General features: G+C 54.2%; 2 protein-coding genes across 6 annotated transcripts; one reads left to right on the top strand and one right to left on the bottom strand.

Annotated features, from left to right (window-relative positions):
* Positions 1-633: 633 nt before the first annotated feature.
* LOC128336833 (hemoglobin subunit alpha-D-like) lies at positions 634-1,587 on the bottom strand. Its single transcript, XM_053277094.1, has 3 exons — positions 1,420-1,587; positions 1,104-1,308; positions 634-908 (listed from the first exon to the last, which is right to left on the bottom strand). The coding sequence occupies exons 1-3, from the start codon at positions 1,512-1,514 to the stop codon at positions 780-782; spliced, it is 429 nt and encodes a 142-aa protein (XP_053133069.1). The 5' UTR covers positions 1,515-1,587; the 3' UTR covers positions 634-779.
* A 3,130-nt stretch (positions 1,588-4,717) lies between these two features.
* Positions 4,718-23,665, top strand: NPRL3 (NPR3 like, GATOR1 complex subunit). Of its 5 annotated transcripts, none has more exons than XM_053276331.1 (13): positions 4,718-4,884; positions 6,572-6,641; positions 12,283-12,412; positions 13,702-13,776; positions 16,122-16,275; positions 16,729-16,810; positions 18,836-18,973; positions 19,876-20,032; positions 20,737-20,843; positions 21,398-21,527; positions 21,675-21,864; positions 22,590-22,782; positions 23,130-23,665. In XM_053276331.1, exons 1-13 carry the CDS (start codon positions 4,767-4,769, stop codon positions 23,293-23,295), a joined length of 1,710 nt encoding a protein of 569 aa, XP_053132306.1. In that variant the 5' UTR covers positions 4,718-4,766; the 3' UTR covers positions 23,296-23,665. The 5 variants fall into 5 exon arrangements, with proteins under 5 accessions (XP_053132306.1, XP_053132307.1, XP_053132308.1 ...); XM_053276332.1 differs by lacking the exon at positions 4,718-4,884 and adding an exon at positions 5,001-5,410; XM_053276333.1 differs by lacking the exon at positions 4,718-4,884 and adding an exon at positions 6,431-6,451.
* Positions 23,666-24,436: the final 771 nt, after the last annotated feature.

Below are 24,436 nucleotides of genomic sequence, written 5' to 3'. Positions count from 1 at the left end.
TAAGATATTCCCCTCAGGGGATGGGGCCCCTCTGGGAAGAGCACCTGCATACTTGCATGCAGACCAAGCTCCCTCCCTGGCAGCGTCTCTATCTGAAAGAGACTCCTGCCTGCCACCTTGGAGAAGTCGCTGCCAGTCTGGGTAGACAATACAGAGCTAGATGGTCTGACTCGGTAGAAGGCAGCTGCTTATCTTCCTATGGCGTTGGCCCCCTCCCCAGGCTCCTCTTTAAGCCTCCTCCCGGTCCATGCTCCGCCTTCTCCCCCACCTGCACTTGCTCCAACTAGCAGCAGCACTGCCTGCCCTTGAAAGGGGCTCAAAGGTAGCTAGCCACCCCCCTCCTCTTCCTTTTGGGACGGGGCCCTGGCAAGGAGGCTTGCGGGGCACGCTAGGCTGCTGCTCTGAAGAGGGTCGAGGCGGGACGGGTCCTGCCACTCTTTTGCAAGGGGGCCCTTCCTCGCAAAACTCCCTTGGGAGAGCCCCCCGCCCCGCCCTTCCTCGACAGCGTGCAGCACCTGTAGGGCCTGTCCCACCCCCACCCCCCAGCCCCCCAGCCCCACAGAGGGGCTCCGCGGACTCGGAGACTAGTGCGCTGATCACGGGACCAAGGAACGGAAGAAGGAAGGCTCGGAGAGCGGTTCAGGCACTTTATTGCTGCTCGGTGTCAGTTTCACAGCACAAGAGCGCAAAGCGCGCGGCGGCACCCCGACTCCAGCGGCGACTCCCGGGAGCGGCGGAGAGCCAGCAGCCCGGCGGGCGGTGGGCGGGTGCGGGGGGGCTCATCTGTATTTCTCGCAGAGCACCTCCCCCATGCACTCCATAAACTTATCCCAGGCGAGGTAGTTCATCGGGGTGAATTCGGCTCGGAGGTAGGTGGCCAGCTCCACCAACAAGCATTTCGCCAGCAGCTGCAAGGAAAGAGAGGAGACGGACCAAAGGGTCAGCGGGGTGGGGGCGCCTGGGAGGAGAGGGGGCCCAGCGGGGCAGGGCGCCTGGGAAGAGAGGGGGCAGGGGGCCACCCACTCCCGCCCGAGAGAGGCCGGGCGCCCGTCCCGTCGTTGGCCAGGGTCCGCCCAGAGCGCGAAGCCGCGGCGCTGACTTGCCTTGAAGTTGACGGGGTCCACGCGCAGGTTGTAGGCGTGCAGGTCGCTGAGTTCGGCCAAGCAGCCGCGGAGGTTGTCGGTGTGCTTGAGGGCGTTCTCGATGGCCCTGATCACCTTCCGGCCGTGGTTCTTGATGTCTTGGGAGCCTTGAGACAGGTCGAAGTGCGGGAAGTAGGTCTTGGTCACCGGGTACACAGTGAACATCCTGAAACACGGAGAAGAGGAAGGAAGGGCAGGCAGGGGCCCGTCAGGGACAGCCGGGTGGCAGGCCGGGCCGCCCCCGCCCCGCCCCTCCCGGTTTGCCGTCCATCCCTACCTGAAGAGGGTGTCGGCGCCCAGGCAGTCGATATGGCCCTGCACCTTCTGCCAGGTGCTCTGGAGGAGTTTGCATTCTGCAGCGGTCAGCACCATGGCGGCGGTTGTCGAGTGGGCTCAGTGGGTCGTTCGCTGGGTGTGGAGGAGGACTCGGAGTTGCGAGCCGCGCTCGGGCCGGGGCTTTTATAGCGGCGGCCGCCGCCCGCTTCCCACGGGCCCGCCCCACGGGGCTCTTCTGCAGCCCTCCTTATCTTATCGCCGCCGCCGGAGCGCTGCGGACCGGACGGGGCTGAGGGAGGGACCTGACCTGGAGAGGCCAAGCAAGCCCACAAGGGATGGGAGGGGACATGGGCGCCACGCCGCGCCACCCGCCACCCCCGACTCTGGCCTCAGCCACTGGCCCCCACCGTGCATGGGGGCTCCACGTCGCTGAGCCGCAGTGGGGGCCCCTCAGTCCAGAGCAAGTTCAGGAACCCCAGGCCAGGACTTCAGTGCGGGGCCCTGATGCGCCCGATGGAGGGGGAGCGAAGAAGCGGGGCATAGCAGTGGGGCACAGGCGCCGGCACCCTAGACGTGCCCTACCTGGACTTCTACCAAGTCCCTCGGGCCTGCCCTAGGCTGCAGGGTAACCGTCCGAGGAGCATTTGAGACGCGCGGGGGACCGCGGCTCTTGGGGATGGTTTGGAGTGGCGACAGGGCAGGAATGGGGAGAGAGAGGCAGAGGCGTATCTAGGGAAAATAGCGCCTAGGGCAAGCACTGAAATTGCGCCCCCTGTCCAAGCATCTGACACCCATCTTTCAGATAACTTTACCATAATATCAGCTGAAAAATACAAGTCAGGCTCGTTAATCTTTTAATCTTTCAAAAACTATTTTAGCAGTGGATGTAGCCAGACCAAAAAATGCTGGAAAATTACAAATTTCAGTCTGCTGGGGCTCATGAAATACCCAAATACTATGTGGAGGTGTACTTGGAAAACTAAACATAAGTGCCTGTCTAATTCTCTACTATGTATTGTAGCATCACCATTACATAAGTTTTAAAAATCAATGGAGAATTTGACTTTTCCCAGATACTCTGAAAATAATTAAAGGATATGCAGAGTAAACTGTGTCACTGTTTGGAATATATTCTAGTCTTTCAGAAAGACAGTTAAAATGAGAGAAAGAGAGCAAGAAACTCCCAGTGGGCCTTAATATTAAGGATTTCACACTGATTCAAAGACAAATTCAGCATGAATAGCCATATTAGCAAGACATCACATTTAACTCACTTATCACAAGAAGCAAAGTAATAATAATAATAATAATAATAATTCAATTTCAATAATTCAAGTAAGAGCAAATGAATACAATCCTAGCTCATAAGCATCAGCTCAGTATTCACAAGCCCTGATTCTCTGTACATAGTGACAATCTGAATATGTGTACAGTGACTTATATTATATATTATTATTATTTTACCTGTAGCCCCTTCGGGGGGCTTCCTAAAGGCTGGGGGGTTTGCAAAGGTTCCTCCTCCCCCCATTGGCCTCGCAGGGACCATTTGACCATATGCAGTGGCCATTTTTAAAAATCTTTTTTTAAATGGCCACTGAAAACAAAATGGCCACAGTGCATGCTCAAATGGCCTCTGCAAGGCCTGGCATGACCTAGGGGCTCACAGAGGCCATTTGAGCATGCACGGTGGCCATTTTGTTTTTGGCAGCCTTTAAAAAAATAATAATAATTTTACAAAATGGCCCCCCCTTCAAGTGGCGCCCAGGGCACGTGCCCTGCCTGCCCTACCCCTAGATACACCCCTGGAGAGAGGTCTCCGCCGCTGCTCCAAATCATCCCAATCATGGGTCATCCCTCCACCCTGCCCGTTTCAAATTCAAATGCACCCCGATGGCCTCCTTCAGAAGGCCCCAGGTTTCATTCCCAGCAGCATCTCCAGGTAGGACTCTACGGCTTTGTAGAGAAGTTACACCAGCATGGTGTAGTGGTTAGAGCATTGGAGACCCAAGTTCAAATCCTTTTCAATAGAGTTCTCAATCAATCAGTCACGTTCCCACCCTGTCCTCAAAGGGCTCACAGTCTAAAAAGAAACACAAGGGAGACACCAGCAACATTCTGGAAGGATGCTGTGCAACCAATAGGGCCAGTTGCTCTCCCACTGTTAAATAGAAAATAACCACAATTTAAAAGGCGCCCTTTTGCTCAGTTAGCAGGGTTTAGGGTATCTCCAGCTGCCACTTTGCGTTCCTCTTTCAGGCAGAAAAGGGAGTAGATGTTCATAAGCAAAAACTGACTTTTTCTCTTTTTTAAGCAGAGCAGTCATGCTTTGCTGATTGTACATCACGTTCCTGGTCTGGCTTTCACCTTGTTGCCTTTTCACTGGGATGCCTGGGCAGTGGCAAGTTCTTGCAGGCCTCCCTAAAAGCAAGGGACAGAGAACCATGCTCCACGCAAATGCCTATTCTGGTGGCCTTTGCAAACTGGCCAGGGTGCAAATTGGCAAAGCAATTTTTTCTTGCTGCAAATTGGAAAGGGTGGGGGGATTTTGCATGTGGACTTCACTCTCCCCCACCCCCCCGCCTGCAAGCCCCCAATGCTTGTGCTCTCCACCCCTACGAATGTCCCACAAGGGCCTCTGGGTTGGCATCAGTTCTGCAGGCACACCTGAACCCACCCAAGTGCCCTCTGTGGAACCGGTCTCTAGCCCAGCGAGTAGCTCTGGCAGTTCCAAGAGTACTAGAGGGGGCCGGAAGCTGCTCCAGGCAGACGGCTCATGGCGGGGGGACTTCTCCCAGGGGTTGCTTGCCTGCCTGACCGGGCAGGCCCTCCAAGCTCCCTCTCCCCCAACATTGTTATTATTAGGGAGCTCCATTCGGGTTGGAAACGGGCGGGGGATCAGCACAGCCAGGCTCAGCCCTGACTGAGCGGATCAAGAACGAGGCGCCAAAGACTCTCCGGCGCTTCTCCCCCTGCCTGGGGTCTGAAAAGGCAGGAAAAGGGGGCACACAGAAGCAGCAGGTGCAGGTTGGGGCCAGAGGAGGGGCGGCCGGATGGCAGATCCAGCAGTCTTTCTCCTGCTCGCCGTCGCTGCTTTGCCCGGTAGCCTTTTATGAGTGCTTATGGTTTTCACACTTTTACGTAAACCGCTGAGAGACGCCGTCTGAAAAGGCTACTTGTACTGCCTTTGCGGGCAGAGACCCTGCGTCCAAAAAACCCTTATAAACTACAACCCGCGCTGAGCATGCGCAGAGTACTGCCGCCGCCCGCGGGAGCAGGGACAAGAGCGCAGGCGCGGCGCTGGAGTCCACCCCTCTAGCCGTCGGGTCTCTATGGTGGTACGCGGCGAGGATGGGGGAGAGCTCGAGCCCCATTAGCGTTATCCTGGTCAGCTCCGGCAGCCGCGGCAACAAGCTTCTCTTCCGTTTTCCCTTCCAGCGGGGCCCCGGCAGCCCGGCCGCACAGACCGGTGAGGGAGGGTATCAGGGACGGCCTACGCGAGCGAGTGCCTCAGCCTGGGCTAGGCCAGGCCACGCCCTCTGCGGCCGGAAGGAAGCAATGGCGAGAGCCAGGCTCTGTTGCTATGGAGACGCCCGCTTGGCGTGGCCCCGGTGGGGGGGGGAGGGCTCGAGGTGTTGTCGGAGTGCGTTCGCGCGTGTCCTCCACGCCCCCTCAACACGCAAGGCGGGGGAGGAGAGAGAACTGGGGAGTACCACCTACAGGGAAACGGGAAAGATCCCTGCATGCTTCCCCTGAAATCATTTTCAGAGAAAGCTCACCGAAGTAGACAGGCCGACTTGGAAGGCCCTCCCTGCCGGGTTCGGGGGTGGACTGCGCTCCCCAGTAGGGTGCAGCCCCAGCCGGCGGGAGGCCCCCCTCTTGGGATATTCTGTTCCCTTAAAATACACGTCTCGAATATTGGTGCCCGAGCCTCGAGGACAACGAATAAACAGCATGAAATGGGTCCACTCTGGCCTCACCCTGGTTGCTAAAAGGCAGGTCTCCCCCCCCCCCCCACGTGTTCCCTCTAACAGGGATTCCCAGAGGTTGTTGACTTGATTAAGTGCCCTCAGGTTGGTGTCGACTCTTAGATTCTCTCCAGGATGATCCGTATTCAACTTGGCCTTTAAGGTCTCTCAGTGGTTCATTCATTACTGTCATAATCGTGTTCATCCACCTTGCAGCTGGTCGTCCTCTTATTTCCTTCCACTTTTCCCAGCATTATGGACTTCTCAAGGGAGCTGGGTCTTCTCATATGTGTCTGAAGTATGATAGTTTGAGCCTGGTCATTTGTGCCTGGAGTGAAAATCCTATGATTTGTTTTATGATCCATTCGTTTGTTTTCCTGGCTGTCCATGGTCTCAAAAGTCTTCTCCAGCACCAAAGTTCAGAAGCGTCAATGCTTTTTTTATCTTGCTCCTTCAAAGTCCAGCTTTCGCATCTATAGAGTGTCATGGGAAAAACCATTGTCCGAACGATTCTAATCTTTGTAGGGGTAGACATGTCACAGCATCTAAATATCCTTTCCATGGTTGTTGACTACAACTCCCATAATCCCCAAGCAAAAGCCATCGCAGCTGGGGATTCTGGGAGTTGTAGTCAACAACACCTGGGAATCCTTGTTAGAGGGAGCACTGACCCACACCCCCATGGATGAAGGCTGCAACCAAGGCTGTATCTCAGGCCTCAACCTCCCTGTGACTCAAGGCTTTTGGGGGTGATCATGTTATTTTTAGGGCAGCTGTTTTAGGTGTTCTGGCATTGGTCAAAGACCACAATAAAGACTGACTGACTAGGGCAGTTGGTTGCAATTTGAGATGTCCCTGGGACCCCAGTTTGAAAGTCCATGGGAAAGTACCACAGTGTCAAGAGATAGGGACCTGCTATCCCTATCTCTTGACACAGCCTTGCCTTTCAAACTGTGAGCAATCTCAGGTGATCCCAAGGGTTACCGTGAAGCACTAGGAAGATACAGAGGGCCCAAGATATGTTACAGGCCCTAGAGGTCAAAAGCAGCACCTTGAACTGTGTCTGAGGTAATGTTGTATAAATGGTTTGTTCAGATTTAACAGCAGATGGAAGAGAAATTGGGTTGAGGGCTGGGAGATAAATCCCACACCCCTCCAGCCTTTCTGAAAGTTTTCCATTTCTTCTAGGAAAACCGAGGAGTAGGTATGCTGTGAACAGTATTGGTGACCATGTGGAAGACCCCGATGGAGACTCCAGGTATGTAGGGCTGCTCAAAAAGCCCCTTCTGTTTAGCTGAATGAGGAGATCCGTTGGCCCTAGCAAAGAATGTAAGCTCAGATCCTTTTGCATGGAGTGTGCTGAGCTTTATGCTTTGCTTAAAACACAAAAGAGCTTTGGGCACCTTTGTAAGATAATCACACGCGGATTGTGAAAGTGCAGCAGCCAGAGCCTCATTTTAAATGTCCAAAGCGTGTTCCGGCAAAGCAGCTGGAGGAGAGTCTTCAGGGCTGGACATTTTAGGCAGAAATAAAATCTTTTGGCTGGTTCCCATCCCAAGCAGCCTGGGACCTGGGAGAGTCCCTAAGAAAAGGAACTCTCTTGCACTACCTGAGCTGTCCTCTTGTCTGGTTGGAGAGTTCTTTGCTAGAGTGATGCAGCTTCCCCTTAGGAGCAGTGTTCCCTGTAACTGATTTCCAGATGCTGTTTACTGCAACTCCCAGAATCCCCAGCTACAGTGGTCTTTGTCTGGGGATTATGGAAGTTGTAGTCAACATCTGGAAATCTTTGTTGCAGGGAACACTGTTCAGGAGCACATTTCTGCAAACAAGTTTCAGATGCAAGACAGAGTTCAGGGAAGATGACTGGAAAATGTGCCCTATCGACTAACCAGAAGAGATCTGTCTGCTGTCCCTCTGATGGTTTATTTCTCTGTGATGTCTCCCTCCTGCCTCTCTTCCATGGTGGAAGTCAACATGGGGCTCCAGTCAGACTTCCACCTGAGCACCAGCCCAACCAACCTGCTTTCCTTTGGTGAGGCTGTGCGGCCTGCATTGATTTAGGCCTCCCCAACCTGGCACAGGGAGCAGGAAGGAGGCAGGGCCTCCTGCTGTGTACCCTTGAATAACAGCCAGCCTTGGCACTTTCCTGGTTTACTTGAGAACTGCACAGGGCTTTGTGGGCATTGGCTGGCTTCTGTGTCAATGGGCTGGCAGGCCTCTAGGCAGAAAGGTTGTCTTGTCCCTTGAAGCCGCTGCTCCGAAGCTGAGCCTGGACTACTGCCTGCCAGCTTTCCAAATGAGGAGGGTAAGCAGGTTCTTCTTCTCTCTTGCACTGAGAAATGCTCTGCAAGGCAAGCTATGGGCCTGGCCAAGGTGTCCACCTTGCCCCTTTGTTGCCAGCTTGACTTGCCAGTCTGCCCACGGGGGCAGTGGGCAGACCAGGAGCAGCTTACTGTGACTGGGTCTGAACTCTAGCATCCAGTTCATCCTCCATTCTCATTAGGCTGCTTGAATCCACAGCTAAGTACTGTAGGTCTCGGTGAGCATGAGTCCTGGAGCCCTCTGGAAATCAGCAGCTTGCCTGGCTTGGACTGGGTAGGTCGTTGCCATTGTGAGAGACTCTGTATCTGTCCTCCTGTTGCTCACAGGCTGGATTTGGACATAGGAAGCTGCCTTCGGCTTAGGCCCTTGGTCCTCCTTGTTCAGAATTATCTGCATTATCCCAGGGTTCATCAAGGCCAAGATTCTGGCTCCAGCAGCATGTGGCCTGCCACATGCCCCACAGAACTCACAGGGAGGTCCTGGAGGTGCTGGCCATCCCTTGTTGATTATCCCAAACGCGGGTATTAGGTGGTTCTGTTGAGCTAGTGGGGCTGGTGACCATTGCTAGCTCTCTTCTCCACAAATGTGCTAAATCCTCCTGTATGGTTTCGATGGTGCCTGTTTGCATGGTGAGCAAGCCCTCCTTGCAGGGCGGGTCTCTCGCTTGACAAGCTCCAAAGGGGGAGGGGTGTTTCCTCTCTTAATATAGGGACAGATTTGTAACCTTGAGCCATCCCATTAGACAGAGTGTGTGTTAGCAGGAATTTTGTTCCTTTGCCTGGTTGATTCTTCTCTTCTGTTTTTGAGTGGTGCTTATGGTTCCCGTTCCTGTTTCAGAGAGCCATGTCCTCTCACTGATGAGCAGGTGGTGTCGGGGTAAGACCAAACGTTCGGAACCAGCAGCGCCTCTCTCTCGAATGGCTTCCCTTTCTCACCATCTTCTTGCGCTTCGTCTCTGAGCTCTGTTTCCCACCAAGCTGCAAATTCATTGAGTGACAGGCTAGAATGCAGTGAGGTAGCCGAGGTTCTGGGTAATGAAGGCAGACACATCAGCCCTGGAGGCCACAAGGCAAGGAGGATGGCGGTGTCCTTCCTGGGGGCCTCTCCAACCCACAGTCTCCGGGCAGGATAGACAGTTGTGTTGCATTTCACACGTGTTTCGTTTTCTCTTGTTTGGGGGCAGTAACTAAAAGCTTGCTGGTCGGCTTCAGTTCTTCAGGATGCAGCATTCTGTGCAGTACTCAGACCATCTATGGCCACCACAGTCTCCCTCTCCTGCCTGCCTGTGAGAGAAATGTACATGACTACCCCCCTGAGCCTCGTGCTCCTGCACGCTTTCCCTGTGCCTGAGTTTTGGGGAAACTGCACAATTCTGGATCTTCTAATGCAAGCTGGGAATGGCTGAGGTCATATTTTCCATACTGGGGAGGGGCCAGAAGGTGGTCTCATTCCCACGGGGCAGAAAGTGAAAAAGCCTCCACCTCTACCAGGGAATTAGTAAGCAAAAACATTAGCATTAGTAGTAGCAAAAACCTTGGAATTTGTGCACATCTTCCCTTAGAGAATCTCTCAGAACGGCAGCACATTTCAGACAGAAATTCCCAATGTTATCTGGAGTAATGATTGCACAGGGGAGAATTGCTGTTGCTATGGGGCGGCCTTTCCCCCTCTTCCTAAGGTGGGGCACTCTGTGATAGTCTGGTGGAGCTGGCTTCAGCAGAGACCTTTAGGAACTGTGCTGAAGGTTCAAGGCCTGAGCTGCTTCTCGGACACCTCAAAGTTCTGTTGTAGCTGTCTCACATTAGTATCTGCTTTGAGTATTTTTTATTTAAAATACTATGGATTCAAAACATTTTTATCCTGCTTTTCCATAGTTGCTCAAGATAACTCTCAAGGCTATTAAAATAAACTTGCCAGAAATAGTGATTAAAAGAACAGTTGAAGTCGTTGGGGAAACCCATTTTCAACATTCTCTCTCCACAGACCCTTCATGAACCCAGCAAAGATGTCTTTAAATTGGCGGGGGGGGGGGGAGAATGGGGAGATAGAAAGCAATGTTCTTTTTACTTGCAACCAGACAAACCCTTGTCTATGCTTAGCTACTATTGTTTCCTGTTTTCAGAGAGAGATTTGGGGTGAGACAAGAGTCTCGGATGTTTCTGTCCTTAGTGCCAACTTCTGTTCCAATGGGAAGTACATTGGAACAGGGTTGACTCAGCCTTCCATCCTTCCGAGGTCGGTAAAATGAGTACCCAGAAATGTTGGGGGGCAATATGCTAAATCATTGTAAACCGCTTAGAGAGCTTCCAGCTATAGAGCGGTATATAAATGTAAGTGCTATTGCTGCTATTGCTACATTGGCTGGCCCGAATTTGGACTTCCAAGTGCAAGAATAGAAGACCGGAAGGAATTTACATATTTCTGGTTCTTAAAAGTTTAGCTTCAAGAACCAAGTGTCCTCACATGGCAATTTCATTCCCTCCCCATCATCCATGATCCCTTACAGTGAAGAGGAGGCCCTTACACCTGGCAGGATTCCTCAGTGCTGCCAGGGAGCTTGAAATGAGCATCACCAGCTTTTCTGGGAGGGGAGGCTGCAGACCTCTTCTCGTACTCTACTTGGCTTCATTATCTGACAAGCAGCTGCCTCCTGCCTTTGCTGCTGAAGCTGATATACCAGCAATCTCCCTGAACCACATTTCGAGAAGCTTTGGAGTCCTGCTTAGTGGAGGGACCATTTTCCCTTTCTGCATGAAGGTTAATATAATGTTGAGAAAAGCATGCCACCTGGTTAGAGTGATGCCTCACTTTCTCCCAGATCCCAAGGGTCTGGAAGTTGGTCTCACATGTAATGTGGAATCGACTTCCTCCTGAAATGGATGGCAAATCTGCCATTGATTTTAGCATTTGTGGATTGTAGTGAAAGGCACAGGTATAGCCCTTCTCACCTCCTATACTAGGCATTTTGTTTTCTGACATGTGTTAACTGCTAAGTTAGAAAACAGGTCCTCCTCCAGATTCTCATGCCATTTCTTTCAGGACAACTCTTGGAACAGATTCTGAGCATGTTATAATAGCCTTTCTGAATCCAGAGCCTTTTGGCATAGACAGGGCGATCAAGTCATAGAAAGGGCAATAAAGTCTTTTTAAAAAATGCTTGTGCTGTGAGCTTAGTGGAGGGCAAATAAATGTGTTCCTTCTACTACTGGTCAGTTCAAGGATGGCCTCAGAGATGTGACCAATTAGGCAGTTCCTGGGTCTTCCCTGGAAACCGTCTTTTAGAATGGAAAGCTAAAGAGATCTGGGTAGGGAGGAGATGGCAGGTAGATGAGACTGTAAAATCAGGCATATGAGAGAGAAAAATAGGGGTCTTGGAAGAGGGTTGGAAGAAGAGTGCTTAGAGTGATGAAAAGAAGAACCCAGAATTCCAGGCATTTTGTGTAATCTCCCTTTATATTAAAAAAAAATATCCATAAATAAACAAACAAATAAATGTTTTATACTGCCTCACCCAGATGGTGCTAGGCAGTTCACAAATATAAAAACAGATGATAAACAAATAACTCATTAAAACTAGTTTAAAATCATTTCAGTACTCACTCCTGAACTACAGTACTGGGCAAAATCATTTGCCCAGGAGACAAAGGAAACTCTGTGAATTATTGTCCAGATACTCTTTCCCACCATCTCTGAGCTCAGCAAGGCACAACTGTCTAGAAGATTGACTCCTGTTAGTATCTTTGGGGAAATGGGGAGGCAGTTTTGGCCCAATAAAATCCTGCCTTTTGGGGAACTCCAGGAGCTTTCTGGGAACTTGAGGCACAACATCTGTCTTCGTGACACTGTACAAATTACAATAAATGCTGATTTTCCTACATGGAGATTATTTCCATGGAGGAAAATTAGGCCTCCATGAGATGGCCAGTGCAGGGAGAGAGGAAAGATGTGGAACTTCTGTGGGTGGCTCTCAAAGGGGAACTGGGCCTTTCTGAGGCGTGGCTTGGCCACTGGCCTGGACTGCGCTGTGGCCACCAGGTGCAATGGGGCGGTTTCTCCTGCCCCAGAAGCAAAAGCTCCAGCTTTGAGGGCAGGGGAGCTGAAGGCCGCCCTCTCTCCACCTGATGGAACAGGAAGAAGTCTCAAGCCCTCTCAGTCCTCCTTGTGGGGAGGGCCTTGCCATTCAAGCACCCCAGTGGCTGTGTTCAGACGATCTGCTTGAACTGCCGCAACTCCTTGTTGCTTAGCGAGCGACTCAACCTGTAGTGAAATCCAGGGACAAGCAGCTGAAGGGACTCGCGCCTAATCTTTCCATGTCCTTCCAAGAGCATGTCCTTAATGACAGACGCATGCGCCCCTCCATCTCTGCCTTTGATGCTTCTCCTTTTGATAATTCTGGTGATTTGAGAGACGTGATCTTTACAGCATCTTAATTTTCCTAACTGATGGAATCCAAGGTGTTCACGTACGTGTGTGTGTGTGTGTGTGTGTGTGTGTGTAAATGTAAAAAAATTGCAGTCGAGCTCTGGGTCACTTTTAGGGCAGGATGAGTGCAGTGACGACTGCTTCCACTCTTGAAGGTTTTCCGATGTCATCCTGGCAACAATTCTGGCTACCAAATCGGACATGTGTGGCAAAAAGTTTGAGCTGAAGATTGATAACGTCCGTTTTGTGGGACACCCGACTCTGCTGCAGCATGCCTTTGGGCAGGTATGGTAAGAGTGCCATTCTCTGGGTGGCCCCTGGAAGTCCTTTTTTTTTACTGGGTCACCAGTCAGGCTGAGCTGGGTTCACTGCAGGACACAGACACAGACACACACAGACACACACACACACCCTTGCCATGAACAAAGTCTTTCTGCTGAATCGGGATGGGAAGGTGTGGCTTCTAAATTAAATGCTTGAATCCAGGAGACACACACACACACACACCCCCTTGCCATGAACAAAGTCTTTCTGCTGAATCGGGATGGGAAGGTGTGGCTTCTAAATTAAATGCTTGAATCCAGAGGACACACACACACACACACACACACACCAATAATTTTCACTAGACATCAGCAGGGAAAGCTTGGGCAGGTCCCCTCTGGCTCTGCTCAGTTAGGCCTGGCTTGTCCTTCGGGCTCTCCTGCTCCTTCTAGTGGTGACACGTGGCCCCTGCAGGAATTGAAAGGCTATGTGTCTTGGTGTTCTGTACTGCTTGTCTTTCCCTTCAGCTTGGAAAGCCCAAAGTCCTTCAGAATGTTCTCTGGCCTGGAAGTGATGTCCCACAGTCCCTGCGGGGTGAGGTCTGGAGGGAGGTAGTGCTGAGGGGGAAGTGCTCTGCATGTGCTCAGCTGCACTCTTCCTTCCTCATGTCCCTGGCCTAAGCACTGCTGTTTGGAACAGGTTTGGGGTAAGAAAGTGCACATGATGAGTTCTTTGTGCAAACATGACATTTCTCTCCTTCCCCTTCTGTGGAGGGAAGAATGGCAGCCTTTTCTCAAGGGTTTTCAAGTCCCTTGTGGTTCCTCAACAGCAGAAGTTCAGTGATGGCAGACACGCTGGCCTGAAAGGCAGTTGGCCTGTCCATTGCATGGATCTTCCCTTGCCACGTGCAGCCGCAGGGGGGACTGAGCATCTTCCAGGGCACTGTTTCCATTCATATGGGGTGCTGATGAGACCCATGAGGTATCTCATGCGCCACCGCATGGGCACTAGACAAAAGGCATGGCCTGCCCTTGACAGAGGTTTCCAGCCCAGTCTCTCCCTCCCGTTCCAGGCTCCTATCCCTCCCACAGTGGTAGCGGCCTTGTAGCATGGATTGTTAGGCCTGCCCTTGCCTTTCGCCTAATGAGCTGTCATGTGCTGTGGCCTCCTGCCGCCTCAGCTGCCCTCCGGTCCTCTTAGTCTTCCTTTCTCTAAGCGGAGCAGATTAAGCCCTGCTCTCTTCTTTGCGCCTGTTCCATTTTTTTCTTTTGCTGCTGCAGCATGTTTTAATGTTCTTGTTTACTTTGCAGATCTCCAAGACGGACCCCTCCCCGAAGAGGGAGATGCCCACCATGATCCTCTTTAACGTGGTTTTTGCCTTAAGGGTAAGAGCATCCTGGGATGAATACTGTGGGGCCAGGTTGCATCTGACACTTCACCAGTGTCTGTGTTCCATAACGGGATGGGGGGGTCAGCAGCAAGAGCCAAGACCGTTGGCCATTGCAGCCTGTCTCCTGAGCTCTTCATGCTTGTGGCACAGGCAATGGGGCTGCTGTCCCGTTCACAGCTCCCAGTGGCAACCCCATGTGTCTTGTGAAGTTGGCCACTGCAGAGGTTCCTGGAAGTGACTCAACAATTTGGTTAAAGATGGGAGCTGTGGGTCATCTGGCCATCTTCGGCCAGCTGCTTTGGGGACTGTGTGCCAGTTCCCTTGGTGTTTCTGAGGGAGCTTGCAACACCTGCCTTGCCTTTTCGAATGAGGCTGCTGAAAGCTCCGAGGCCAGAGGGGCTTAGAACATAAGAAAAGCCCTGCTGGATTATTTTTATTTTTATTTATTCATTCATTCAATACATTTCTATACCGTGCAAAACGCAAGTTCTAGAAGTTAGGCTTTTCTAGTCCAGCTAGAACCACCTAGTCCAGCATCCTGCTTCACACAGTGGCACACCAGATGCCTCTGGGAAGCCCACAGGCAAAAGCTGAGGGCATACCCTCTCTCCTACTGCTGCTCCCCTGCGACTGAGATTTGGAGGCATCTTGCCTCTGAGGAACATAGGAAGCTGCCATATACTGAGTCAAACCATTGGTCTATCTAGCTCAGTATTGGCTTCACAGACTGGCAGCGGCTTCTCCAAGGTTGCAGGCAGGAATCTTTCTCAGTCCTGTCTTGGAGAAGCCAGGGAGGGAACTGGGAACCTTCTGCTGTTCCCAGAGTGGCTCCATCCCCTGAGAGGAATATCTTACAGTGCTCACACTTCTAGTCTCCCATTCATATGCAACCAGGGTGGACCCTGCTTAGCTAAGGGGACCAGTCATGCTTGCTACCACCAGACCAGCTCTCCTTTCCTGAGGCTTGCGGTGGCCTATAGCTCTCGGACTAGTAGCCATTGATAGACCTGACTTGTCACCCCTCCAGTAAGTAAGGCAAGGGAAAGGCCTTTGCTTGTGTTGGCCTCTGCTGCCTGCATGTCCAGGCATTGGGTGGAGCTCCTCCGCAGCAGGCGGGTGGAGCAGGCAAAGGCCCAAAGGCTGCAATCAGCATGCAGGCAGCTGCTCTGAAGCCTTGGGGTCCCGCACAGTTCTGTGACTCAGCAAGAATGCTGGTGCTCTGGAGTGCTGAGTCATCGTTTGTGAGCTGAGGTGGCAAATCTTATCAGCTGCGGGGCCTTAGCATCTTAACTGGTGCTCAGCAGATGCTCGCGGCACCCCTGCACTTGCCTGTGGAGCCGCACCTTGATAGCTGCCTGTGGCTGATAGCAGGGAGCAAGCAGCCTCTTGGAGCCACTGACTTGTTTTGGCATAAAATCTTCCAGCGTGGAAAGCGCCTTGGGCTGCTAGCCCTGGTGGGTGCCAACGAGTGAGATGCCCAGTGCTCTGGGCACGTGTTCTAGCCCCTGCCTCTCCAAAGGCGCAGTGAAGACTGTGGCCCCAGGCTTGGGCCTGGTTTTGCCCAAAGGCCCCCTGTGGCTCTCCATGGCTAAGAAGGGAAACATGGGCCCAGGGAGCAGGCGTTGCAGAAGCAAGGCAATGGCAGGCCTGGGTGCCGGCCTCGCTGGGAGACTGCTGAGCCCCACAGAGTGGCGGAGGGTGTCTGCCGTGTGCACATGTTTTTAAAAGGGGGCAGGCAGTATGTCCAAAGGGGGTCTCAAACTTGGGTCCCCAGGTGTTGCTGGACTACAACTCCCATCATCCCTAGCCCCAATGGCAACCCACGTTTGAGAGCCCCTGGGTTAATTCTTAGTGGTAGCCCTGTTTGTTGCAGCAAAGTCCGCAAAGACTCTTGAGCGTTGGCTGGAGGCAGCGTGGTGTAGTGGTCAGTGTGTTGGACTAAGTCCGAGGAAACCAGGTTCAGCTCCCCACTCCTCCACAAAGCTTACCGAGAGACCCTGAGCCAGTGATTTTCTCTCTCAGCATTACCTACCTTGCTGGGTGGTTGTGAGGATAAAATGGGAGGGGAATGGATTATGCTGCTCTTTGGAGGAAGCCCTGAGACGCAGCCCTGGTCAGACTTCCCTCAGGCTCTTCTTACAGAGCAGCCGCCTTCCCGGGGCTGAGCAACAGGCTCCAGCGATGGGGAGGGGAGGCTGAGGTCAGTCTGTGGAGAAGTGTGCCTTTGAGCGGCCTCCTCTGGTCTTGGACAGAGCACCCTGGCTGGACCCTTGTGGAGTCTTGGCTCTCTCTGCCCCCTCCAGGCACATAGGGGGCTGACCGCTTGCTCTTGCCCCACAGGCGACTGCAGACCCCTCAGTGATCAGCTGCCTGCATAACCTCTCACGCCGCATCGCCATCGTCCTCCAGCACGAGGAGCGCCGCTGCCAGTACCTCACCAGAGAGGCCAAGCTCATCCTGGCCATCCAAGACGAGGTCTCCGCCATGTCCGAGAGTGAGCATGAGGCACCCCGTGCTTGTCTTTGCCCAGCCCCTCTCAGGCCATGGCTCCTCTGGGGCTCGGCACTGGCGAGCGCTTGGGAGGAAGGCGCAGGCCCAGAAGGGCCACCTCCAGGAGCCAAGAGGCTGCGCCGGAGCCCAGCCCTTTGAGAGGCCTCCTTCTCCAGGTGGCAGGCACCCATGCGCCCCTCTCAGGAATTGCCTCCTCTGCCACCTGCGTCTGGCCTGCTGCTGCTGCCACCTCAGGAAAAGGGCAGAGCTGAGCTTTCACCGGGCCAAGTGGCATCTCTGCAGCTTGGTGCCTGCCTGCCTGCCTGCCTGCGGTGGGTGGTGGCTCCCAGGGGCACTTTAAAAGGGTGGTGGGTGAGGTTCTCTGTTCGGTCTGACTGAAGGAGTGTCTCTGAAGTGGGCTGAATGCTCCAGAAATGATGGGCCTTCTCTTCCTCAGCAACGGAAGGCCCCCAGTCGCCTTTCCTCCACATCCTTCCGAAGTGCAAGCTGGCCAGAGACCTCAAGGAGGCTTATGACAGGTAAGATGACAGCCCTCTGGAGGCCTGTGTGAAGCGCATCTAACTTCTTTGTCCTGGTTGGAGGCTCAAACCTGCCTCTTCCGGAAGGAGGAAGCAGCCTTGGCATCCCTGGCCTCTCTCCCTGCCACCACCTCTCTGCCTCCCAAAGGGTTAGGAGGAACGTGGCCTAGTTTCATGTCAAGGAACCTGTTACTGCCCATCTCCCTTAACCTCAACCAGATCTCTCTCTCTCTCTTTCTCTCTCTCTCTCGGCAAACATTCCCTTCCAGAGCATATCTAACACCAGTAGGTCACATAAAAACTAGCAATCTATCTATCTAAACTAGCAATCTCTCCCTACTGCAGTGGGAGAGCACATGTCGGCTCTAACTGCCCACCTCCTCGCAAGGAGGATGGCTGAACAAGCGGCGGCATGGGGGGCGAGGGGTGCAGATGCTCTGCGCCAGGTCAGCTAGTTCTGTTTTATTACTATAACAGGAACAAGGGCAAATGGGAGGAAATATTTAAGTACAGCAAGGTTGGGGGGAACCCAACATAACTAAAATAGAAAATTGGCAACACTGTCATCTGTCTTATAGCTAATACTGGCTAATTTGATACTAGTTAACAGTTCCGCAGGAACTTGGCAGGAACTGACAGGCTGCTGGGTTTGATGCTGTGGCCTAGAGCCCCGGTTGCACCCAAGCATTCTGGCGGGATATGAATCCCTTCGTGCCTCAACTCCAGAGGGCTCTCTACTCCTTCATCTTCCGCTGGTGGGCTCCCCAGTGGCATCTGGGCGGCCACCATGGGAAGCAGCAGGATGCTGGACGAGAGAGGCCTTGGGTCTGATCCAGCAGCCAGGCTCTTTTTAGCTTCTTATAGCCATAGCTGCTTCTTATGTTGGAGAGATTTCCTTTGCCTTCCCTCAGCCTGGCAGCAGTGACGGGCCTGAAAGCAAGTCTGCCATCTAGTGGGGAGCAGTCGCCCTCCCTCGGGCTGCTGCTGGAACTGCTTGTTGCTGGCGTTGCAGCAGGACAGCCAGCTACTGCTCAGCTCCCAGCTGCCATCAGAGGTGGGGGAGGATGGCCAAGCTGGGGTGGGAGAGTACTGAGGGCCGCCTGTGCAGGCCAGATGGGAAGCCCCAGCTTGGCCGTCCTCCTCGCGAGGAGACTCAGCAAGGCGTCAGAGTCCAGTGGTTGGGGCTGAGGGAGTCAGTGATGCCGCGGCTCTTTCTTCGGCCCTCCTGCTCCCCGGCGGCAGCTGCCCCTCCATCTGCTCCTCAGCCACCGCCTCCGCGCGCTCTCCCTCTCCCTCTTTCTCTCTCTGTCGTTAGAACTCTCCCGAGATATGCCACATGCCACGGGATTTGTTGCATACGTCCTCAGGCTTTTCAATATAAAGAAGATAACAATAAAACGTTTAGATACTGCTTTTCAGGGTCCTGCTCTGTCCCCCTTGGCCACAAGGGGGCACTGGATATCCTGAGTTGCCCTGTGAGGCTCCCAGCCAGGGCTGGAATCGGAACTGAATGTTTCATTCACACCACCCTAATATTTCTGATCTTACACCACTCTGCCTGCACCTTGAATTCCCTGAGAGAAGGAATCACGGAGGAAGGGAAGCCGGGCAAGAGCAGAGGGCTGCCGGGGCTCTGTGGGTGTTCAGCCCTGGCAGCCGGTGGAGAACAGGGAGCTCTTGGGCCAGCATCCCAGGAGGGGGTGGAGCGGAGTGCCCCCCTCTGTCTTCCTTCAAGGGGACCCCAGCCTCTTTCACCTGCCCTCTTTGCTGCATCCCCTGTTTGCAGGAGTCCCTTTCTCCCCTTGGCAGCTGAGTCTAGCATGCCATTAGCCGCAAGAGTGGCTGACGGGAGCTGGCCCAGCCCTGCTACAGGGTGTGTCTCCTGGGCTTGGCCACCCTTATTGCCCAGGCCCCTTGCAGCTGTCGGAGGCCTTCCTTCAGGACCCCTCGGCCGCCCCGAGCTTTGAGGCATGGGAGCTTGGAGGGCAGTGCTGACTCTGTCCTCATCGCTTCTCCCCCTCCTAGCCTCTGCACCACCGGAGTGGTCCGGCTGCATATCAACAACTGGCTGGAAGTGAGCTTCTGCCTGCCGCACAAGATCCATTACGTCGCCTCCCACTTTATCCCCCCGGAAGCCATCGAGAGGAGCCTGAAAGCCATTCGGTAAAGATCCTCCTGGGGCGTCTCTTAATGGTAATTTTGCTGGTGCTTTCCAGGCTCAGAGTGCTTTAGGATTCTCTCCTTGTAACAGGTAGGTGAGGTTAGGCTTATCCAGGGCTGCCCAGGAAGCCACAAGACTGGGGGTGGTCCTGAGAAGAGCCCCCCTCCCCCACCAGGCCCTACTCCCCTGCCCATGAAGGGGACCATTCAGAACCATTTGCAAGAGACTGTTGCCCAGTTATGTCCAAATAGGACCTTTGCCAATATTTATTTGGTGTACTTTCCAGAGTATCCTTCTGAGTCTTGAAAAAAATTCCATCTCATTATTGTCAACACAGCTACAAGTCTTCCACTCCAGGGGCTTGCTGTGACCCTCACATTTAACAGAGGTGCTTTGGAAAGGAAGTCAGAGGCACTCGGGAGAAGTTATGGCCTTGGGCCTGGTTCCTCTTCCCAGCAGACCTTCTGCGAGGCTCCCCTCCTCTAGGTCTTGGCTGCCTTAATGGCCTTGGACAGTTGGGAGCGAAGTTTACTGCAAGCCTAGTTCCTGTTGGCTTGACCCTTCACTGCTTGTTTGCTCTGTCCAGCCCTGCTTGTAAGCTTCAGGTGTGAGGAGGAGGGTCCCAGCTCTTTCGGTAGTGGGGTGGGGATGTGAGTGGGACGCACCTTCTTGATCTCCTGGGAATCTTGCTGGTGGTGTGAGAAGTGCCCTGACAAGTCCTGTGAGATCTGTTGGCATGTCAAATTGGCTCATTTGTGCCAGGCTGTTCTTGGTTCCACAAAGAATTACTGAGCAGAGCTGCAGTCCTTTGGGGCTTCCTGCACCTGCCTGGGGAGGCTGTGCTGGTTCTGTGCTGGGATCTGATGCCCCGGCTCTCCTGGGGGTCCACTCTGTCTTCTTGCAGACCTTACCACGCCCTGCTGCTGGTCAGGGATGAGAAATGCCTCCTCGGCGAGCTCCCCTTGGACTGCTCCCCTGCCCTGGTGCGTGTGATCAGGACCACCTCTGCTGTGAAGAACCTTCAGCAGCTGGCACAGGATGCGGACCTCGCCCTGCTCCAGGTACTTCCTCAGCCCGAGAGGAGCCAACTGGGTGCCCCATTTGCCCCCAGCACGTATTGCCTGAGCATAGATCTTCAAATGTGCTCTATGTTGCAATCTGTTGGATTCGAGTCAAGTCTTCCTCCACTTGCGCTCCAGTTGTCTACCTCGCTGCTTCAGCCCCCGTAATTCTTCCATATATCAATGGGCCAGTTTTGAAGCGGGTTGGAAAGGACGATCATGTCTATTGCCCCGGTGAGTTTGCTGTTCCAGTTCTCCACCAGGGCATCAACAGGATCGCTGGCAGAGCTGACACTAAATCCCTCCAAAGCTTCTTGAAATCCTGTTAGATCCAATAACCTTGGGCAGACCATCCTAATAGCAATAGCAATAGCACTTACATTTATATACCGCTCTATAGCCGGAGCTCTCTAAGCGGTTTACAATGATTTTAGCATATTGCCCCCAACATTCTGGGTACTCATTTTACCGACCTCGGAAGGATGGAAGGCTGAGTCAACCTTGAGCCCCTGGTCAGGATCGAACTTGCAACCTTCTGGTTACAGGGCGGCAGTTTTTTACCACTGCGCCACCAGGGCAGGTCCCTCACCCCTGCGAAGGTGCTTCTTCACACCGTCTTGGCCCAAGGTGGCACGCAAGGTTCACACGCCTCTTAGAGGTGCTGCTGCTGAGCGATGCTGTCTGTCTTCTCTCCCTCATGGCAGGTGTTCCAGCTGGCTGCACACCTGGTGTACTGGGGGAAAGCCATCATCGTCTACCCCCTGTGCGAGAACAATGTCTACATGCTGTCCCCCAACGCCAGTGTTTGCCTGTAAGTGTCTTGCTGTTCAGCACTCTGCCCTAGTTTGCATTTGAATGGGAGGCTACATGTGTGAGCACCGTAAGATATTCCTATTAAGGGATAAGGCCGCTCTGGGAAGAACATCTTCATGCTTGCATGCAGGAGGTTCCAGGTTCCCTCTCTGACAGCTTCTCCAAGATAGGGTGGAGAGAGATTCCATGGAGAAGCCTCTGCCAGTCTGTGTAGACAGTACTGAGCTGGGTCTGAGCAATACTGAGCAAGGGTCTGATTTGGTGGAAGGCAGCTCCCTGTGTTCCTAGCCCTTTGGGAAACGCAAAGCCCCTGGTGCCATCCCAGACAGACTCCTTGCTGCTTCCGTAGGGTGGTGTAGCGGCTGCAGTGTTTGGCCCTGGACGTCGCTGTCTCTTGGCCTCACCTACCTCGCAGGGTGGTTGTGAGGATTAAAATGGGCAGCCCCCCCTCCCCCCACAATGCCATTCTGAGCTCCTTGTAGGTCAGGCACAATATGCACACGAGAGAGGAAGAATGAATGAATGTGATCCCTCATATGCTCTCTTCTGTAGTTATTCCCCTTTGGCGGATGAATTTTCCTGTCAGTTTCCTGGCCACGATCTGCCTTCTGTCCTGTCCAAGTTCTCCTTGCCCATTTCCTTATCGGAGTTTAAGAGCCCGCTTGCACCCCCAGTGCAGGAGGTAAGTTGGGCTCTGTGCATCGGAGGCTCTGGGCCCCATCCTTGGCTTCCTGGGTCTCTGCAAAGCGGCCCCTGAGATGCCCCTTGCACCACCACCACCACCACCACTAAGTGCCTCTTTTCTTTCTTTCTCTCCACCCGCTCCAAGACGCAGCTGATCCAGATGGTGGTCTGGATGCTCCAGCACCGGCTTCTCATCCAGCTCCACACCTACGCTTGCCTGATGGTTCCCCCGAAGGAAGAGGACATCCGAGCCCGAGCAGAAGAGCTGCCCTTTGCTGCTCGCGTGGGCAGCCGGAGCCTCAGCACTCCCAATGCGCTCAGCTTTGGCTCTCCAAGTATGAAAGGGCTCCTTGGTCTCCAGGGAGGGGCCTGGCGGGGGCGGGGTGGGGCTGTGCTTGGGCCTGGGGAGTGCTAAGTGGGCTCTGGTGCCCAGAACCTGGGGCAAGCCCCATTTCTTAAAAGGGGCCACTGTTTGGATCCATGGGGTAGCCTTTCTCCAGGATCAGAGTTTGCCCCGATGGTGTGATACACCCCCAAGTGTCGGGCTGGAGTGCAAGATCCTGTAAGTCTGTGCAGAATAGATCAGGCGAGGGTGGAATGGGGGTTAGAGCCATATCTGTCCCCACCTCCGTCTGTGGAAGAAATGTCCCCGTGCTGCCCTGCAGGAGAAGAGTGTGGAGGAGGAGAGTGCAGAATGCCTTCAAAGTCCCAGGGTAGCACTCCCCCACCCCACCCCACCCCTCCGGCAAGCCCGTCTTCCCTCTGGCTGCGGTCCAGAAGTCCTTTGGCTCCTGGGCACTCTGCGCTGAGGACAAGGGAGACTCCACAGTATATGCAGTAGAACTGTTTGGAGCTCCTTTTTCCATGCCAGATGGAGGACAAGAGCAGGAAGTGGTGAAGTTGTCCTGGCGGGTAGAAGTCCCGGCAGCCTCCTCTCTGTGCCGGGCGGACAGCCGCTGACTCTTTCCTGCCCCTTGGAGGAGGCAGGCAGGCCCAGCAGGCTGAGTCCAGGTGGGCTGACTCGTCCCCCCCCCCCGCCGTGGCTCTCTCTGCCCTGCAGCCAGCAGCGATGACATGACCCTCACGAGCCCCAGCATGGACAACTCCAGCGCAGAGCTGCTTCCGGGGGCTGACTCGCCCGTCAACAAGCGCATGACGGAGAATCTCCTGACCAGCCTCTCGGAGCACGAGCGGGAAGCCATTCTCAGTGCCCCAGCAGCCCACAACCCAGAAGACCTGCGTATGTTTGCAAGGTAAGGCGGGTGGGGGGCAGCGGCAAGGGGCGGGCAGGCTGGCTGCCTTTCTGGCTCAGCCCCACAGACCCCCTTGCAGGACGGTGGGGGTGTTCAAGATTTCCAGGATATGGTGCAAACCTGCCTCTTGGTGTGGGGATGGGGACAGGCAGGGCTGAGCAGGAGAGCACCCCATGGGTGTCTCCTTGCAGCTCACGGTCCCTCCTCCGGCCTCTCTCCCGAAAGGGAGAGAGTTCGTTTCCGTGACCTTTGGCTTTCCACCACTCTGTCCTGGCTGCAGAGCCTCAAGGGCCAGGACCCAGGCTCCCCTGCCCTGCCGGCTCACCCTCCTCCCTCCTGCCCTGCAGGCTCCTGCATTACTTCCGGGGACGTCATCACGTGGAGGAGATCATGTACAACGAGAACATCCGCCGCTCCCACCTGCTGATGCTCTTGGACAAGTTCCGAAGCGTGCTGGTGGTGACCAACCACGAGGACCCAGTCATCTCCGTCTTCCAGTCCCTCCAGAAGTGAGGAGACCCTGCCTGCTGTCCTGGATCCCGCCCCAGAACATGGGGGCAGGAGCCCTGGCCGTCTCTGGGCCGTCCCTGGCCTTGCTGCTACTCCCCCTCTCCGAGACCTGTGTGAGGCATTGTGGGGGCCCTTTTTCAGAGGAGGAGGCGGGCAGCGCTGCCCAGGCTGTGCCCATAAACAGCCTCCATTGCCTGAGCCCAGGCAGAAAGTGTTCTGCCCCTGCTCCTGCTAGCGTTGTGGGCAGGGGGAGACCCGGTGCCCCCCAGCAGGAGTCTGAAAACAGGTGAGCCAGGAGGGCCTTCTCGCGGGCTTCATATCACTGTAGATGCTGCCAGCCTGCTGGTGTACAATTAAAACACGTTGGGAAGTATTTGTTACATTTTATATAGAGATGAAAGTTTGGGCAGTATGGAAATGTGATGAATGAAGGAATGAATATCCTGCTCTTCCCAAAAGGTTCAGAGCAGCTCACAGCATTCCTTAGACTTAATGATCCTGTCCCAAAAGGACTTGCAATCTTTTTTTTTTTTTAATCAAAAGTTAAAGGGGGTGGGATGGGGCCAGATAACTGTTGGTTCTGCTCAGGCCGATGCTGCTTGCCTCGCCTCGCCTCACCCTCTGCTGCAGCAGAATGCAAATATGGCCCTGTGTCTCCAAGCCAGGAAAGTTAATTGGCCTGTGTGGAGAATACCCAGCCAATCGCCACCTCCAGCAGCTGGATGGAGGAGGGTCAACAAACAGCATTTCATCTGCGCCTGCCGCCGCCCACCCCTGGCAGCACAACTGCCCTTTCTCTAGCGGCTTCTGTCGGTTCAAGTGAGCATCCTGTCCCGCTCTTGAAGGATCAGGCTCTGTAACAAAGTGGGGGGGTGTATTTAAAGGGCGATGGCTTGAAGACCTTCACAGCAGCGGCACTGCAGCTCGCTCCCCAAATGATGCCGGGGGGGGGGGCAGCGTTGTCCTGCTACTGTTGCTTTTTAACTAGTGGTGTGCGCGCGCACAGGAATGCCCAGCCTCCAGAGAGAGGGGAGCCGGTCCCCCACGCAATGCTGCTGTATTCTTCCCCACTGCTGAGCAGCATCCCCTGTTCCATGCTCACATGACGCTGAGCCAGGCATCACTGCCTCTCGATGCCCCCTAA

Source organism: Hemicordylus capensis, chromosome 13 (genome assembly GCF_027244095.1).
Source record: "Hemicordylus capensis ecotype Gifberg chromosome 13, rHemCap1.1.pri, whole genome shotgun sequence".
NCBI lineage: Eukaryota > Metazoa > Chordata > Lepidosauria > Squamata > Cordylidae > Hemicordylus > Hemicordylus capensis.
The sequence above is the reverse complement of the archived record's forward strand: the minus strand, read 5'-3'. Positions and strand labels throughout refer to the sequence as shown.